Source organism: Struthio camelus, chromosome 1, assembly GCF_040807025.1.
Source record: "Struthio camelus isolate bStrCam1 chromosome 1, bStrCam1.hap1, whole genome shotgun sequence".
In the NCBI taxonomy this organism is placed as follows: Eukaryota; Metazoa; Chordata; class Aves; order Struthioniformes; family Struthionidae; genus Struthio; species Struthio camelus.
The window spans coordinates 98,117,461-98,136,812 of NC_090942.1; the positions used below are offsets into that span (position 1 = coordinate 98,117,461).

At 41.2% G+C, this 19,352-nt stretch overlaps 1 protein-coding gene across 16 annotated transcripts in view; it reads right to left on the reverse strand.

Moving 5' to 3' along the window:
• Positions 1-19,352, reverse strand: part of LOC104144240 (cell cycle control protein 50C) — a 40,416-nt gene that overhangs the window by 16,931 nt on the left and 4,133 nt on the right. For 6 of the 16 annotated variants that reach the window (XM_068960250.1, XM_009675134.2, XM_009675131.2 and 3 more), the window contains exons 5-10: positions 18,419-18,509; positions 16,100-16,237; positions 14,840-15,049; positions 13,689-13,786; positions 4,253-4,307; positions 1,312-1,422 (exon numbers count right to left, since the gene is read on the reverse strand). In XM_068960250.1, coding sequence (XP_068816351.1) covers positions 1,312-1,422; positions 4,253-4,307; positions 13,689-13,786; positions 14,840-15,049; positions 16,100-16,237; positions 18,419-18,509 — 703 coding nt within the window. Of the gene's footprint in view, positions 1-1,311; positions 1,423-4,252; positions 4,308-5,388; positions 5,564-13,660; positions 13,787-14,839; positions 15,050-16,099; positions 16,238-18,418; positions 18,510-19,352 lie in introns of those variants that run through there. The other 10 variants (XM_068960254.1, XM_068960309.1, XM_068960300.1 and 7 more) reach the window with 8 other exon arrangements.

Genomic DNA, 19,352 nt, shown 5'->3' on the forward strand with positions numbered 1-19,352 from the left:
ACTAAAACCAGCCTTTTGGTAAACACAGCAAACCACCACACATTGTTATTTTGACAGGAGGAAACAAAGTTAAATGGGAACAAAATCAATACTTCAGTGTAAAGGCGAAAAAACAACAGCTCAAATTCAAAAAATGTTTTAGTAATGTTTTCCCAGGAAAATAAAAATAATTTATATTAATAAATTAATGCTAATAATTTGTGTTATGCGTATTTTGCATCATTTTTTCAATACAGTAGTGGAATAAACCATATACACAGACAACTATATAAAGCAAGCAAAAAAAGCTGAATATTATACCAAACTTCTCTCATAAAACCACACCTCCGCTGGCAGTTTTCCTACTCAAAACAGGATCGGATACTCAATTTGTCAACATCAAGAGACTGAAACCACTACTCATTATTCCAAACGTTTTAACGCTTTTGCATCTGTATCAGACTTCAAATTCATACAATAATTAAACAAATAGCTACCTGAGACCTAATACTAATAAAGCTCCCCTGCAAAAATTAAGTTCCCAATGTATCAACGACCACTTGAAATACAACTATATTAATATTTTCAAAACTTGTGCACGTTTCCAAATTTTACTTTTTATAAGGCACGTGTATGACTATGTTACATTAAATAATTCCAAGGATATTTTTTCGTAAGTCATAATACCACCTCTCTAATAAATTCAAAGAAGATACTCTCTCTTATTCTCTGCTGTAGATGATGCTATCACCTTTTAATTTTCTGTAATGCCAACAGAACTTTAGGTATCAAGAGGTACACACACATCTCTGCATTTGAGAAACTTATTTTCCTACAAGTCTCCCCTCCCAGTGACTTTTCCGATTTAGTCTTCAGGATAGGGGCATCACAGTTTGAATGACTAGGTTCAACCATACCACGTGAATCCTCCTCCATAAATAAATGACAATCTTAAAACTTTCTCTTGTGATGATTTACTTTGTTGGTCCAAACAGAGAGGGGTATGACAAAGCTGATTCCCTGTGGGAACAACACTCTTAAGACTGTTATACTTCACTTTACCTCAGGGATTTGTTCTGAAAAATAATCTATTTCTGAAATATTAGACTTCTGTAGGATCTTGGATATAGGACTTCTCAGCAGACCAACAAAATGTTCCAGGAGTCTGTATAAAGACTTTTAGACTTTATTTCAACATGGCTTTTTTCCTTTCATTTTCTATTTTAAGTTATATTTGACAAACTCACTATTATCAAAATCTGCAGTTCAAACACAAGTATTCTCAAAACCATCTTAACTCAGGTAGTTAAAAAAAAAAAAATAAAGGCCTACCTGGCATACCTGGCATTCCTTCTCGCATGTCTTCAGGCTCTACTTGAGTATAACCTGAGATGGTTTGCATGTCTTCCAACCGTGAAGCTTCATATAGAATCAAACGAAAGTCTAACAGGAAAAAAATATATAGTATCAAGTTAATTTTCTGTAACTAATCATTTATAAGTACATGCAACAAAAATGTACTTACAATCCTTTTTTATAATATTCTAGCATAAAAGTGGGAAGTTTTTCAAAATAAAAACAGGCTTTGTTTTCACATAACTTGGGGGAAAAGAACATCTGAAACCACATTTTTACCCTACAAGTGAATTATATACAAATGCCACTTTCTTACCAAGTTCTTAACTTTGTTTTGTATATTTGCAAATCAGTTTTACCACAAACTAAATTTTACTGCTTCATAGCGCTGATAACCCCAGGGAAGCAAAGCAGGCAGATTCTATTACCGGCTATTCTGAGGCTGCTTGGCAAAGTAAGGCTTTGGTTCTACAACCAAAACATGCAGCAGTGAACGCTCATAACGAAAATGCTACTCAGTCAATTTTAAAGGCGTCTGAGTTCTGATTATGGGTTATCCCACCTCTAAACAAACAGGAAAAATAACATTGTTGCTTTTGTATCAAATAAATGAAGTGCTTTATGAAACAAGCATTTTATACCGAATTATCCCTTAACACAGTAATTTTCAGTTAAGCACTACATCCAAAGAGCCTTTAAAAAAGGGGCCCACACACTTCCTGGGTTTTCTACCAGAGAAAGAAAAAAGCACAAGCAAGTGCCATGGTCAGTCCAGCATTTTCTCTCAGGCATACACACAGGGCATGCTTGAGCAGAGTTCTGAGAGAAGCATCCATTTTTTAGGCTTACAAGATAAAACCATTTCCCCGTACATCATTTTCTCAGGAAAGGAACACAACTCACCCAGCTCCAGATGCCCACAACCCTGACACAAGGCACCTGGCTCTGTTCTAGCAGAGGATAAATTGTGTCCAAATGTACCCATCTCTCCCTTTCACATGAAGTCATTCGGAGTAGCTGAAGTGGATGCAAACTATTGAGTCATGTAAATCTCAACGTAGAGGGTATGAGATTAGACACGATGCTCTGCTTGGGACAGCCTGGATGCAGTTGTCGCATCATACCCTCTTGTGTTTGCCTTCTTTTCACTCTCTCCTAGCTTATTGCAGGCGTTAGAAGCACGGCCACGCTAAGAAAGGCAACAAGACCGCTCTAGCTCCCAAGGGCTTTTCCGGGATTCAGCGCGAGCAGACGGTGCCCTCCCCGGGCAAGCCTGTGGGCCGCGCCGAAGCCCCTCAGGCCCAGCTGCAGCAACCGCCGGGCCCCGCTGAACCGCGCGGCTCCCCTTGACCTGGCGACAGCGGGGCCCCCGCGGGCGGGCGAGCTGGGCAGCCGTTGGCCCCCGCCACTCTCCGACACCGGCGCGCTCAGGCGGGGCGGACCCACACGTCAGTTGGCCGTTGCCACCCCGCGCGGGCAGCGCGAGCCAGAGGCGCTGCGCGCGCGAAGCAACGTTACTCCAACGTCGTTGCCACGAGCGGTACTTTTAACCTCCCCCGCCACATATCCTCGGAGCCCCATTGGCTGCGGCGAGCGACTCGCGTCCGCCCGCCGCCCTCCGATTGGCTCAGGCGCCAGCCCATCAGCGCGCGTGCCCGCCCCCGCGGCAGGCTGGATCTAACCTGGAAGCTGGAGAGGTGAAGCCGTTAACGGCCACGTTTGGGGGCCGGGGGGGCCGGGGAGGCCGGTCTCGCGGCTTGTTTTCAGCAAGTGCAGCGCCAGCGCCACATGGCTTAACTAGCCGCTGTTGGCGGCTTAACAAAAATAAAGATAGGACAGCCAGGCCAGAGGGAAGCCAAGCACATACAAGCCACATCGCAGTCAAAGGCTCCGTTATTGATGCAACTGATTTTTGCACAACCCCACGTGCCTTTATTCTGGCTGATGTGACTTCACTGTCAGATGATTATATAGAGTATGAAGCTAAAAGCCTGATGCCACTCCAATATAGGGTTATCAAAAGATGCAGAACGTTATTAGGAGAAAGAGTTGGCAAGCACTAGCAGCCAGCAATACCTCCTTTTCTTCTGAGCAAAACCTCTGTCACGTTGCTACTTGCAGTGTCTGGCAACCGAACGCGGAGGTCACGGTATCGTAAGGTAAGTCAACTCATCACACAGGTAGCCACGCAGGTTAATCCAGCGCACAGGTAACTTTGTGCAACTGAACTTTCCTCCACATGAGACAACGTATGTGCCATTTTCATTCTGGGCTTTCCTAATTTAAGAAACTTAAAAACCTCCCATAACTGACCTACAGGACGATTAAAACATGGAACTCAAATGATGCATCAACTATGATATAATTATTCAGATTACACTGAACGGTAAACAAAAAACATATATGTTATTTTTCCTTAAAAATGCATGCAGGAGGATGGCAAGGGATCCTCTTGGCAGAAACATGCATGGGATGCCAGCTAAACTGGAAGTAGATCAGTTGTAAATTGATCTCTGAAAGAGCCTGCAGAGCACCCTGTTCCTAGCGTGTGTTGAAATAGGGTTCCTAGCGTGTTTACTTGAAATAACTTTCAAGTAAAGTTTGGCTGCGGATAACTTCCCGACATGCCAAGGATATTGGGGTTATTATGAGTGGTATGAAATTAGGAGAGTATACAGGACAAATGCCCCCTGCCCCCAGTCTCCCACGGAGGGGAAAACTTCAGAAACAGCTCAGTAATAACATTACGAAGCTGCACTGGGACTGACACGATGCCCGCAGCCATTGTGAACGTTCCAGCAGCGGGAAGGGCTCTCTCTGACCAGCACTTAAATCTCCTAGACATGGAATAATCCAAGCGTGAGACACACAGCCAAGGGAAACTAGGATTCATAAGCTTAGCGGATCAAAAAATTACTTGCTTTTCCTGGTATCGTGGGATTCGTAGCACCATCATCAGGCAAACAATCTACCTGCAACAGAAGTGAACAAGACAGAGTGAAGACAGTTACAAATACATGCTTCAGACTGCCTCTTTATAGCCTGGTTGTTTAAGAGCCACGTTCCCCTTCTTACAAAAGAAGTCAAGTCTGTGATGCAAAACAAGGGCAACTCAAATAACTCTGCTACTCTCCCGAAACTTTAAATTATATGTACCCTGCAGGAAGGGAACTTTTTTCCCCCCTAGAACTCGGCCAAAGTCATTACTGGAAATAATCAATCTTGCAGAACAGCTGAGAACACTTAAAATATACTTAACATACTCATATTTCATTTCTTTCTGTGATATAATCACTATCACCTAGATAGGAGAATTCCTGACAAAACAGGTAGATTTCAGGGCAAATCCCAAACCTACAAACTGAGCTTGCTTACTTATGCTGTATAAGACATTCCATTTCAATCAAAACCCTGAAAAAGCCAAAAATGATGAAAATGCCCAATAGGCTTGTGCTCTCTCTTCTAATTTTTCTACCTCATTTTGAAAAGCAGCCCTTGACCTATTTAGTTAAGATTTGGCTTTCCACTGGTTGCCTAAGGCGAAGTTAAGAACTTAGAAATCTGAATAAATTCCCCAAGCTCCTCCCTCAATAACAGCCTGAAAGTCACTGGCACAATTGCAGCTTACACATCTGTTAAGCAATCATTAATTTATCAGTAACAAAAATAGGCAGAGATACAATCTTATCTTTAGCTTTACTTCCTAGCTCATCAACTTTGTACAGCGTCAATGGCTTTTTTAATGATTACTGACAAAGCCAGAAATGACAGTGTGCGAAGAAAACTTGTCCAAAGATTTTCTGTGATCGTCGCTCTGGATCTTACAGGAGACTTGGCAACAATAAGCCTAAAACATGGAACTATGACTATGAAGACTGTTCCCTCCCTCTTTCTTTGCAGGACTCAGCAAACAAAAACCTGTACTTTGTTTTGCTGAGTCAAAACCAGAAATGTCTGACAACAGAATTACATGTGAACCACCACTGCGCTGGATTCTGATGGAAGATCTTTACTACTTTACTGTGTGGGTGACTGAACACTAGGACAGGTTACCCAGAGAGGATGTGGAGTCTCCTTCCTTGGAGATCGTCAAAAGCTGTCTGGACGCAATCCTGGGCAACGGGCTCCAGGTGACCCTTCCTGAGCAAAGGGGTTGGACTAGATGATCTCTAGAGGTCCCTTCCAACCTCAACCATTCTGTGATTCTGTTATCTCCAGCACCGGCCTCCTATTCATCAACAGATAACGCTATGAAAGACCTTACATGCAGAAACCTATCTGCTAGATAGGCCTTCTAATTCTTGTAATGGTTAGCTGATTACTCACTGATTTTTCTTCTATTATTTTCACTTTTAGTTATTTTAATTTAAGGTAACAGTGCTCCAAAATAACACATAGCATAGAACCATGGCAAAACTGGAAGCAAGGCCCCCTTTTCAGCAAACTAATAGTACTTCAAAAGATGCTTACTATCTAAATACGGTTTGTAAATAAAATTCCAAGGATCTGAACTAAGATCAGCAGAAAGTCATGAGTTAGTTAATAAAAGCATTCATGCCTCCACTTGATTTCTCCATGGGTTGCTGTTTTTATGACTGTATGTCATTTCTTTAGCCTTCAAAATAGACCAACTGCATACTGCTAATTGATGTGCCAGTACCTTAGTGCTCTTCACACTCCTTCAGTTTTTCTACATTTGCATAATTTACGTTTGCATGTAACTCAGACCATTATATAGATCAGTTGCACATCAAGCCATAAAGACATTCTAACAGCAAACGCTGGTTTCAGCCTAACACCTGAGAGGGAATCTCAGACTCATTTTGGATGGCCCACATATTAATCCTCTGCACAACACAGGCCAGCAAAAGGCAGCCCACCCAGGAAGGTACCAAATTACACTACTTTGAAATACATTCTTCTCCCAGCCAAGATGAAGCATTGCTAGCACGCTTCCTTACAGTTAAGCGTTAAACCAGAGCTTCCATGCAGCGTTAGGGGACACAGTGCTGGTGTCCTCAGCAGCCATGACCAATTTCTTGGCACGCTCACCGAGGGGAGGGGTGTTATTAACTGCAGATGTTATTATTGCCCTGAGCTATTGGGAAGTCTCTCTCTGCACTGTCAAATAACTGCCACATTTTACCTCACAGGCAAGGACAGCAGTTCAGTACATGTTCCCCAAATCTCAACTCATTATAACAAGTGGGGTTATCAACTGGGTTAGATAGTACTACTTCTGCTTTTCACCACTGTGTTCTTGTTGATACACATTTCTTCTTACAGTGTTTTCAGGCACATCATCACTACTAATATAGTCTGTAGAAAGCCCAGGGATTCATGTGCATTGTTTGAGAAACCTCAAGAACTTCTAATCTAATCTTAAACCCTGAATCCACCCAGTATTACAACTAGGTTAACAGAGCTGTTAACGGAACAGTTTGTCCTTACACACAGCAGTCATCAGGTGAAAAAGGCAAATAACTTTGGATAGCTGGGTCTGACACAGTAGAAAACCACATTTTTCACAGTGGTTTTTAAATTGCTTCAGTTTGAAAGGGAAAATTTTAGCTATAAAAGGCATCACTTTAGGCACGCTCATGCAAAAATACCATGGCTGCAATTGAGCAGGAGTATAACACATAATGGCCATTTTTTATCTTGATTTGGTAAATGCTGTATGTTTGCTGTGATGTGGGTAATTCTGATTTCTTTAAATACATTTTTGATCAGGATCTAACCATCTCTAAATTTGTTGTGCGCTACCATTTCAGAAAGGAAAGAGATAATCCCAGAAACAGTAAGCAAGGTGTTTCCAAAATGAAACATACTTCCCCCAGACCCTGAAGGAAACAGACATTCATGTTAACTTCATGGCTGCTGAAATTTACTTTAGAAGCCCAGCCAGCTACCATTCCTAGACTCCACGACTTCCAGATACGTTGGTCACCTACCACACTGCCCATGAGCTCTTGCCTCCCTTCTGAGGAAAATAACTTAAATGTTATTGATAAACTCCCTGTACATCCAAAGCCTGAGGCAAGAGTTCCACAAACCAACGCACCAGACCTCCCCCATCTCTCCCAGGGCCAGGAGTTCAGAGCACCCAAGCAAGCTCCTGCTCTTTCTCTCAGAAATCCCTGGGAGCAGTACAGATTAGGAACAGCTGCTCACTGCAGTTTTAGCTTTTGGAGGGACTGAAGAGGCATCAGGAGCACCATTTCTAATGCTCTGAAAAGAGATAGCTCACTGAAAGGTGAGAGTTTCACATAAAAGACATGGCAGCTTGATCCTGTATGTATGCTTGCATTTTCTTCACCATTTTGTCACCACCAGCAACTTTCCCAGCTTCTTGGACTCAGTGGCAACTCTCCAAGAACCACCACTGCTTTAACAGTTTCACAATCCCCCTTTCACCACTGTTTGAACATTTTTTCCATGGCCATCTCATAGCTTCTTGTAACTTTTTTCTAAAACTGTTTGCTGCATCTTAGCTCTTCCTTGTCCAATAAGACCAAAAGATCTGTATTCTAGCCATACCAGCTTCCCCCCGCCATGGTTCTCCTCTCTGTCCACAGCCTCTGCTCTCCCTGCAGTGGGATTCACTTATCTCACAGAGAAAGGCACATATTGTTTCAAATAAAAAGCGGGGGAGAGGGAGCTGTATTATATAAGCACGCCACAGTTGCAGTTTCTTTCACGTAGCAGCAGTGGAGAAAGAGCTACCTTTGTAGCTTGTAGAGACTGTGGGTCTCCATCCACTACATCTAATAGGAGACAGAAAAAGAAAAGGATATTTGGCATCTTTAGCTTTCTGGTGATTCCCAACTGGTGTGCAACCCGCAAGGCAATTACCTTTTGGTATCATTTAAATACTGCCTCCAGCCTGCACTGGACCAGAGTCAGCACAGTCGTCCTTTTCCCCTCCTAGATGGTTGTATGGGGAAGGGGAGAAAACTTTCCTCATGCACCGATGAACGTAAAGAAAAGCCAAGCAAACTGCACTCTTCCTCTGCCTGGATTCCCACGGCCTGGGGAGAAAGCAGGCCACAGAGCAAACAAAAACTGCTCAACAATCCCTCCTTTGCAAACAAGCAGCCACTAAAGCAAGGGCAGCTGCCCAGAGCACTCCCAGCTCACACCAAAATTGTTCTTGGAATTGTAGGAAAGAACGCATTTAGAGAGAACTGAGATAAAACACCTCAGTACAAAAGCTACAGGCTGCAGTTCAGGGAGCCTCCATTTTCCATTAACAATAGAGAAATTTTTTTTCTTAATCTGGCTGCTCCCCAAAGTGACATGGGCTTTCCAGATCACATTTCAGGATATGGTTTCATCATATTGTATCACAGCCAAATTTCCCTGCCTCCATATCCAAGGCCAGATAAAGTACTTTGCCCCCTGTGCCATTCTTCCTCCTTGTGAGACTCATTTTTTTCTCAAATCAATTCTGTGACTCACACCATACTGCCTCCAACCGAGGAAGACGGCACCTTCTTATCGCCTGACCAGGAACTGCTTTCTCCTACTTTAGATCTAAACTTAAAGCCAAATTGATATGCAATCTCTCTTTGCATTATCCAAACTTTCCAAGCCCTCCCTTTCCTGAACTGCTATCCTCAACTTTCCTCTGGCATTAGTTTGGCTTCTCAGAGGAAGGAAATGGATTTTACACTGTAATGCATCAGTGCGTTAAAATATGTGGCACTGTATCCACATACTATTACTAACAAAATCCTGCAACACAGCTGTTTATATAAAATAGATGCAGCATGTAATTAATTTTTCCAGATCCTATAGGTCTGTGATCATTCATAGGTCTGTTTCACTCTAATCACTCATCCTTTTATTTTTGGATCAAATGAGTTAAGCAAATGTCTATGTTTAGAACACAGAAAAACCAACCAAGGCAGACAGATTTGTATTTTAAGTATCTGCATGAAATTGAAAAGCCTGAAAACGACTTGGCAAAATACTGTAACTGAACTGCTATAGAAATATCCTGTAATTCCTGCTTTAATTTTATGTATCTATATATAGATGCATATATATCCCATTAATGAAATTCAAACTGAAAGGGAGCTGGCAACCAAAAGTAGTACAACAGTTTTTGACATTAGAATACAGCTCCCTTTTATGCTGCCCTATAATTTAGAAAGAAGATTTAAACTGAGTATAACGTTTTTATAATAGTGGGATCTTTTCACCTCCAGATATTTTTGCCGCTGTTCAAACTGAACTACAGAACTCTAGAAGATAAACTGCTCCCATATGTAACTGTCATCCTCAAAATTACAAATGAACACATTAAAACATATCGATTAAAAGAGCACAGAAACTTATATCCCATTTATAGCTCACCTGTTTTAGTACAGATTTACCTCATATGAATTTAGATGATACGGACTGACGTGAGTCCTTTGTCCAGTCTTCCGATTATTTAATATACCCTCTCCCCAAAAGAAAATTTCTACAATGAATAATGCCTTCCTTTATTTATCTGCTTTAGGAAAAGCTGGAGAAAAGAAAAAAGCACACTCCATGCTACTTAAGTATCTATGATATCAACTTGGGTCTACCAAACCTAAAGCCCATTTTACCAACATGCATCTTTCTCAGTTTGAATGTGAAAGAAACAGGCATAGTGCCATCAGCTCACAAGGGCGGGATATAAGGCAATGATGCAAGATAAGGTTTTAAGTAGCAGTTACAAAGGCAGTATTTTCATTTGCAAGCAAAATAATTTTTTTCTTGAGTATTATTATTTTCTGGAGTGCTGACATCTGTAGGAAAAGGATTCAAACACAAACTATTTAATAATTTGATGTGCCAAAATATTACAAAAAATGGCAATAAGTCTTTTATGGCTTAGTGATGGCGCACTCACAGTGATGCTGTTGACCTATACTTACCAGGTACTGCTCTTAATCTCATTCAGCAATGTTAAATCACGACATCTTTGTATTGAATCATCAAGCCTACGTAAGTTGACACTTCATAGAAAAATAACCACTTACTAATTGCTGAAAATATGCTTGATAGGTAAACTGATTGAAATTCAAATTTGAGAAATTTAACCAAGGCACTTTTTATTCTTTAATCAAGGCATACAGTCTTAATTATTAAAAGCAAATGTGCAAGGCAAAAGCAGCTCTGTACCAAAGGCACAGTATGGTCATGACGCTCCAGGTATTTTAGCAGCAATTTGTACCTCAGAAAGAGTGCAACATCTCTGGTTCCTTCACACTCTGCTCTCCAAATGTGTGTGTTTTCCCTGATTAGATTTGACTTAATGATCTCATGTGATAGCCAGAAGTTGATTCAAAATCATACTGGATTTTTGGCTGAAATCACACTTCCTGCTGATACCGACCTACCTACCGACCTACCTACCTACATATATATATATATATCCCTTATAATGCAAGGGGATAAATCCATGAGGCATGCCACAATGAGAATGAATTAACAATGGCTTTTACTGACTTTCTGCTAGGCCAGTACATCTGCCCAGGAGCCTCGCTTCTGTTTCAGGCCCTGCACAAGAGGGAAAGAAGCAGAAGGAGCACAAAACAATTCCCATACACTTTTTTATACAGGTAGAGGACTATCCCTCAAGGTAAGTGCTGAGAAATACATCTATAAAACCATCCTAAAGAGGGCACCTTCATGTGAGTTGTGGGATAAGGGGCAGACAAACAGGCTAGCTGTAGCACTGGTACAAAAGGAAGTGTAAGGAGGTTGTTAAAACTTTATTTTCCACACTTTCGTGCAAGGCATATTCTTTCCAGACATGTCTACTGCAAATGTTTTATCAGAACTGGCGTTCCCATTGTTCTGGACTAGGCAGCACAATCCAAAATGACAAGGAAGCTACAGCTGAGCTGTTCAGAGGTTAACAACAGTAACCTCCAGAGTTCCAGTAGCAGCTTCCATGGAGACTATTCAGAGGGTACAAGCAGGATGGAAGATGTGATTAAAGCTGTGATAAGATGAAAATGGGCTTTTGGTTTTATAAGCTGAGACTTAGACAACTTCCAGAATAATAAAAAGAGGAAGGTATGTTTTCACCCTTATAAGGTTTGAAGACTTCATACACTTCAAGAAAAAAGTCAGGGTTCTTGCACAACCCTCTGGGAGATAATGGACATCTCGTAAGAATTCCTTGCTAGGCCGAAAGCGTTTTCTAAATATGCTTTTTCTGGTAGACACTGACTCACTGAAATATATACCTCATTAGTTAGTCTCCTTTTACCTAACTTTCTTACCAGATATTTCATGAAGAAATTAAATCAATGACAAACGTACTGTGACTTAAACACCCAGATGATGTATCAGTTCCTGAAAGTCAGTTTCTCAGAGGATTAAAAAAAAAAAAAAAAAAAAGGTCATCCTGTTCTCTTTTTGAAGCCAGAAATCCTGAGTTCAGCTTTGGCAGTAACTCCCATCAGAGCTCTCCAGAGGTCTGCATGGGATTAAATTTTCAAAAGCACTTAAAAGGTTTAGGAGCGTGTCTCATTGTCAGAAGTGATTTAGACTACTGAACTTAAGCATCGCTAAAAGTACTGCTTCATGCCCTGTCTTGTCAAATCCAGTGAGGGGAAGGGTTCTCACACAGCCCCTGACAGATGCAATTGTTTGAAAAGTGGAACCCCATTTCTACAGCTTTCTGATAGAGATGACTGGCCTCAACCAGGAAAAGCAGAATGCGATACATGCCTTAGCCCAGTAGATCGGCATAAACCACTGATGGAGTAAGTTTGTACTAACGGGCCAGGCTGTGAACCTGAGTGGCACCCCTTCTGCTGTTCGTGGCACAATTAAGCAGCAGACATTAAAGGAAATAGTATCTTCTATTGCTGCAAGCAAATTCACCAGACGCCAAAGGTCATAAGCTCCTAAGTGCCTGAGACACTTTTAAAAGCAGACTTGGATGGTCCTGATAGTGTCACTCAATCTCCCTAGGCTTCATTCCCTTCCCTTGCCCTAAGGGGCTGATGCTTATTTTAGAGGGTGTTAGGCAACTTAATTAATGTCTGTGGTTTCTTTCTTGCTTTAGTATTTTGGGGTGTTTTAAGGCACGCAAAATACTAAGCAAATAAATTCCTTTAAAGTATTTTATTTCATTTGCACTTTTGCAACAGAAAAATTATATTAAAAATCATATGTACCATCATATATGTGACCTAAATTCTTCAGCACTATTCATGTATTTTGTGAGAGACTGGAAATAGCTTTGAAATGTTTAAAATGTTGGATTTAAGAATATAATAAACATGAAAGTGATAACAGTCTGTTCACCAGCTGCAGTGTTTATTTTTTAAAAAATGGATTTGATGGATGTTCTGATGCTTTATGTTTTCTATTGACAATGAGTCAAGTGGGACTTGAAAGGGGAACAGATGCTTTGTGTCACATAAGAGTTCGTGTGAACTTTTGCTTGGACAGGAGAGGGATTGTGGCCTTATAGTTACATTAACTAGATATTTCTACTAAAATGTGTAACATCAAAACAGCCAGTGATCTAAAATTTAAGCTTTCTATGAAAACGTAATTATTGAAGTGTAAATCAGTGTTCTAATGCCCTCCAGCTCTGCAAGTAAGTCTTGGGACCTAGATAAAATCAACACAGAGGGTTTAAGCGCACTTCAAATGCCTAAAAAATGCCCTGCGTTCCATCATAAATCAAGTATCAAATCATGATGAATTTACCTCACCAACATGCAAATAAAACAGTTGCTTTGTCAAGATAGCTGATCTTTATATAAAACCTGAGTCTAGCCATTCAGCTCATGCGCATGAACAGACTTTAGCAGTAAGTTCTTCCTGCTCAAGCCTTTTTTTGGATCAAGTCCTCACTTTTTACCAATCCAAAGCTCCTGTTTAAGTCAACAGAAACACTGTCTGAATTAGGGGGTAAGTAAGAAATGAATAAGGACCCTGACCCTGGGCAAACTTTCATACTATATAATTTCTTTGCCCTGGCAATTCCAAATCACTAAGCTATCTGTTGTTTGAAGCTCATCTCACTACAAGCTTCCTAGGAAACACACATTTAGGAGTACACATATGTTAGTAAGAACATAGCTCCAGACAACTGCTGGCTTGGGATAACAGAAGAGCGCTGCCCCTCAATTCACTTATGTTCACACCCATTTGTAAACAGATCCAGAGCACAGGGGAAAGGAAGGAAGGCCTTGTGCTGCCTGTTCTTTGTTCACAGCACACCTTTGCTTTTGCTCAGAAAGCCAGGGAAAATCTTCTCATTTCTGCAAGTATGTTTTCTTTTTTCTGAGATTTAAGTGGATGGCAGTTATAACAAAACCTGTCAGGGTTGCTGCAGCACCACAAACCGTGTAGGCGATTCCCAGGAATGGGTTACTTCCTCCGCTCCATACCATGGTTGAAAGAATCACATGCTTCTTCCCCTTAAATTTGCTAACAGGGAAATCTGATAGAAGGATGTTAAAGTTTCACTAACAAAGTTCACGTTATTTCCAGCAGGAAAAAAAAATGTAGTGACAAGTGCTCAAAATCCTTTCCAAGGCATAAAGGAGCAAGAAATCTGAATTTGCTGTAAAATTCCTTTAACTGATCTGTGACGTCTCTACTCTTCTCAGTCCAAAAAACCCGGCAGCAGCTGGTGGAAAGAAATGTAGATACTTTACATACAGTTTCATTGTGATTCTGGAAATACCGGGCTTCTTTCAGATTCAAGCATTATATAACTGCTACTGCACTAATTTGACCTGTTTCGTAATATTTTCAAGCAGTAAACAAAACTCATTGGAAAATGAGCCTTTTGGGAAGTTTATCATAAATGCTCATCTTTCTCTCATATCCTGTCTATCTAGAATATTTTTACTCTCTCCATGTGGAAACTTTCAGAATACAGCTAGGCTACAACATATTAACACCAGAGCTATACTGGCGGAGAGCAAGGATAAACTTATAGTCCTCTTAGCATAACTCTTTAGTCAGCGATGTTCACACTGTTCAGCGCAAGAGTACAGTTTCACCAGGAGAAAAATTCCTGTCCGCACACAGCTCAAATCCGCCAGAGGGCTCTGCTGATGCAGACATCCCACACAGCTCGGTGGCAGACACTCCTCTGCACCGCTTGCTCCACAGTAAGGGTGTAGACACCCTTGGGATTAGGCCAATATTAAATATTTTGGCTAAAACAACATCTTTAACCATCTCTTCAGTTTCCCAACCTTTTTTTAAAACCTGGTACTGCCATGTTCTGCCTCTGGCCAAAGGTAACCACCTCAGAAGTCAAACCCAAAGCCATGTGCTGCCATTTGAATTATATATCTTAACATCTGCACAGGCTAACGGAAATCCACTTGTACTGTCCTGTCACTCACCAAGACATGGTGATTTAGTTTGGAGTATTTTGCTTGGCTTGGGGTTTTTGGCCACTTTATTATACAAACCCACTTCCATCTAACGTGAAACCATCTAATAGTTAAGGAGTATCTTGGACAATATGAAAGGATACTATAGGAAATACGAAAAGTGTAATTCCCTGCTGGGAGGCCATCAGCAAACTGCCTTGTGCGGCTGACACGGCGATAAAGATTTCTGAATGTAGAAAAGGCCGACACTCGCATCCAGACAATTAACTCATCATTTATGTAACCGTTGTTCCTTTCATCTTCCTCATCTAACAAATATACTGGCTTCTGCCAGTAAGGAGGTCTTGCTGTCCCTGGTGAGGAAGAAAGAAAGCAGGAAAGACCTACTGTCAGTGAAAAGGGTGATTGATTGCTTACTTTTTCTGGGCCTACTGATATCCAGCACAGAACGTGAGAATATGAAAGTGACACAAGGTACTGTCCAGTATTGAAAAATTACATATGCTAGGGAACGTTTCTCATCTAAAGACCTCCACATTTACCTCAAACATGAAAGAACACAGTTTAACAACACTCAAGGAGTCAGTACACATCAGAAATCTCAAGCACAGGAAAAACAGTGACTTGCACAAATAAAAGTACTTGTCATTCCAGCTCCTCATCTCTTCATCAAGGAACATACTCTCTACAGGGAGGAGTTTAGCTTCAGTTTCTATACATCAATTCATTCCCGTACAACCAGAAGGGCACCCAAAGATCGTGAAATAAATTCTGCGTATTACCTTTTTGCAGCCAAAAAAGCACACTCTATGATATTTAGAATATGCCATATGAACTACTTAGACAATTAACTCTTTGAAGCAGGAAGAAGTTTATTTCATATGGCATCTAGCATAGGAATGATCTAATCCAAAATACAGTCTTTAGCTCCACTTCAATGCAGATTAACCCTAACATGGAAACAACCCTAGCAAATGACTGCTTAAAAGAAATACTGAAGATGGCAGTCTTGCTTGGCTCACAACTGCCTAAGAATCTGCAAAGGCAAGAAGAAGGAAAGACGTTATATGCAATTCTCCTTCACAGATGTTTTCCACAGAAGAACTAAAGACAGACTATATCCTTACCTTTGGACAGCTTACACCGTTATAAGAAATAATACAGAAGGGTATTGATGAAGGCTACCTTCAGCCTTCTGAAACCACTCTCTCTCAGCTTCTCCGGTCAGTGGAAAGAGAAATTTCTGCTAAATCTGGCTTCTGCTCCCAGTCACCCTCAAAGGTAGTTTCTTCTACCAGGAATTTCTCCCAAGAGTGATCTCCTTCTTGGCATGGGAGACTTCCATTGGGGTTGGAGAGGAGAAGCCACAGAAAAATAAGGAACATCAGCAGAACCATACTTACCTGCAAATGCAGAAGAAAGATTGTGTGATTTTGGATTGCGAAATTTCACATTTTTATCTGTCCACCAACTGTTTCCAGTCTTCAGCAGTGGGACTTGAATAACAGATGACTTAAGGTTGTAAAAAAGATCAATAGTATCTGCAGGGAATATCAGAGGCAATACATACGAGTAAAAGGCAGACATTCAGAGTAATTTTAATGGCCAACATAACCAATGAAAACTGACCCGGAAGCAGCTCTCAAGTGAACAGGAAAGAAAAAAAAAATCTTGTATACTCCACAGGAAGAAGAATTAACCTTCCTGAGCCTTAAAACTTTTACATTTTTAAAGACTGAACATATTCCTACCAATAAATTCTGTTGAATCCTTGTGCAGAAATATGTGCAAATATCTTTTGTCCCTCAACTCTTCCATGACTAACTTCTTTGCAATTTACTTTTGGAGCTAGAGGGGGAAGGCTAGTTAGAAGAGTTACTCTGCTACTTCGCTTTCCCTAAATTTTGTTTTGACAGTTATCCTGAACTAGTTGCTTTGCTATACCACATGTGTTTTGAGGCAGTAGGAGAGAGGTGAAAGCACAATCAAGGGAATCCATGATCCTTGGGAGAAAATTCTGCTTTAGTTTTATGCTAACTAGGCCTCGTCTACCAATTGGGCCACAAATATTCTTTTAATCAAAAGCCACTTAGTTAAAATTGTGCTAACCCCTGTCAACCTGTTTCACTAGGCAAAGGTATTTGTTTTTCCTATGACATCTTCTTACTCCGATTAATTAGTTTAACATAAGGGAAAAGACATTTTAGGTCTCGTCAGCATCTATGCAAAAATCCAGGCAGCGAATGAGACGACTGGCAGGGGCAGTTAGATGATATGGATGGAGACAGGCTGCATTTTAGGAAACATCAAGCACACAACTCAGCTGCATGAACACTACCAAACACTTCCAAAAACATACAGTCAGATACGCTCTTCCAGATGAATGATTATTCCCTGCCCCGCTATGTCTCCTGCTGTTTGTTACCGGCTTATTGCTTAGAGTTACCAGTTCCTGAGCTCTGCTTGCTTAACTTCTCTGACTGCGTGCTTACCTGCTACCTCACGTCAAAAACCTTCTCGGTAGCAGGAACTGGGTAGTGTTCCTCATTTTACAGAATAAGCTTAGAGAGCAATTAGACAAGCAGTTAAACAGTTGTAAGTGAATGGGAAGCACCACCTCCCAGAAGAGAGGGACAGTAATGAGCAGCTGGAAGGGGAATTCATCACTCTTCACCCATATCACCAGCAACCGGAAAATTTCCTCACACTGTCCCTTCGGGACCGTCACAAAGGCAGGCACTGGAGGATTTGCCTTCTGCATTTTAAAATTTTACTATCTCTAGTTCTCTGCAGGAGAATACTGTCCCTATAGCCATTGCCCCAGGACATTATGGGCTGCATGCCTGTACCTCAGCTGGCCTAGCTTTGAGCCCTACAGCCCAGTCTAATAATTAAGCTTCCAGTGGGGCAGGTGAGGACAGCATAGCCAGATGAAAATCAAGTGGATCTAGAAGTTACTGCCTACTGCTGTCCTCACAGCCCCTCTGGTGCGGGTGGCACAGCTGCTTGAAAAACAGCTGCTGCATTGCCAAAAACTGTGCGCCACACGTAAAAAGAGGAGGAAGAAAACTGGTGGGGCAGGGGAAAAAAATCTCTAAAAATTTTTTGTCCCCTTTGCTCCCAAACTGCTGTTTCGAAACTTTCCTGCGTTCATGGCCAGAAGCCCTTTTCTAGGTTTCAACCTAGATGTATTCATAGGCAGATTATGCCCACAGGGTTACTATAAACAGGATCAAATTCAGGATCTAATCAATTCAAGTAAGATTACATATGGGCTTTCAGCATTCAAAAAACAAAACGCAGCTATGTATAGATCCAAAGGTCCAAACTGATTTGAAGAACATGTCACCTCCTTCTAAGCACTCCACTGTGGGGAGGCAGAATCTGAGCTCTTCCATCACTTCACAAGAACGTATTTTTTAGCAACTAAGTACACTAAGTGTGTTGTGTATATCATCATCCCTGTTTCACTAGGGCGCTCAGTTCCTCAGTCCTGTAGTAGATTTACATTGAAGAAAGCCTTAGTAAATGAAAATTTTCCTCAGCTTCAAAATGAGAGACAAGTTACTGAACAATGAGCCCCATATTCACTTCAGAAGCACTGCCAAACACAATCCTGTGTGGAACAAGAGAGAAATCCTGCCGTATCAGGACTCAGCTGGCTTGGGTTAACAGCATAGTTTCACATGGCAATTAATAAGCCAGATGTGGAAGGTAATTACCATTGAATATGCTGTTGGCGATAGCACCGCACGGAGCCATTGGCGTTCCATTTCGGTAAGTCGTGAAAGGCGCACAGTAGCTCTTCTGAATCTGCATTCAAGGTCACAGAACAATTAGGCACAGAATCTATGGGATTTTGTTTTGATTTGCTGGTGTTAATGTTTTCCTCTCATTTCCTCTTCTGAAAAGCCACCGATTAATTACAAATCTCCAGTACCTTTTGGTCACACTAGAGATGCATCCAAACGAACGAGTCTGTAGTGGAGGAATGTCTTCTATAGCATAGCAGGCACAGTAAGTAAACTTAAGATCTTCATCAAATTCCGCTCCAAACTTGCAAACTCTAGACCACAAGCACTCATTTTGGGACCTGCCCTGGCAACATAGCTGCAATTTAATATGCTCCATTGCAGCCCTGACTTACCCTGCAACATCTTATTTTTCTTTCTTTTAAATTTTGACCCAGACTGCTTCAGGGATGGAGAAGAGCAGATGCAGTTAGCCACAGTATTACAGTTCTGTGTGAGGAAACCTTGACACATGCATGCACAGAATGAAAACAAAGGTTCATCTCAAATTTATCACCTCTCTACTACCCCAATTCATGAGAAGCTACAAATCTTCAGATTAGAGGACCCAAACAACATTTCCAAATAATTCTGGTAAGCTGTGCATCTGACTGACACAAAAGCCAAAACCCATTGCACCTGAATGCAAATGAACAAGCTAGCTGGACACCTGGAGAAGCAGTTGTGTGAGGAACACGTCTTGAGAGCTACACGAAGCATTTCATAAAAACAACAGATTATGATGGGACAGCTATGTCAACTGACAGGACAGTGCATGGACCATATATATTTTAACAAAAGCTACTTTTTGGCTAAAGGAAACACGTTATAGATTTGTAACTAAAACCCAGAACTAGTGCAATGA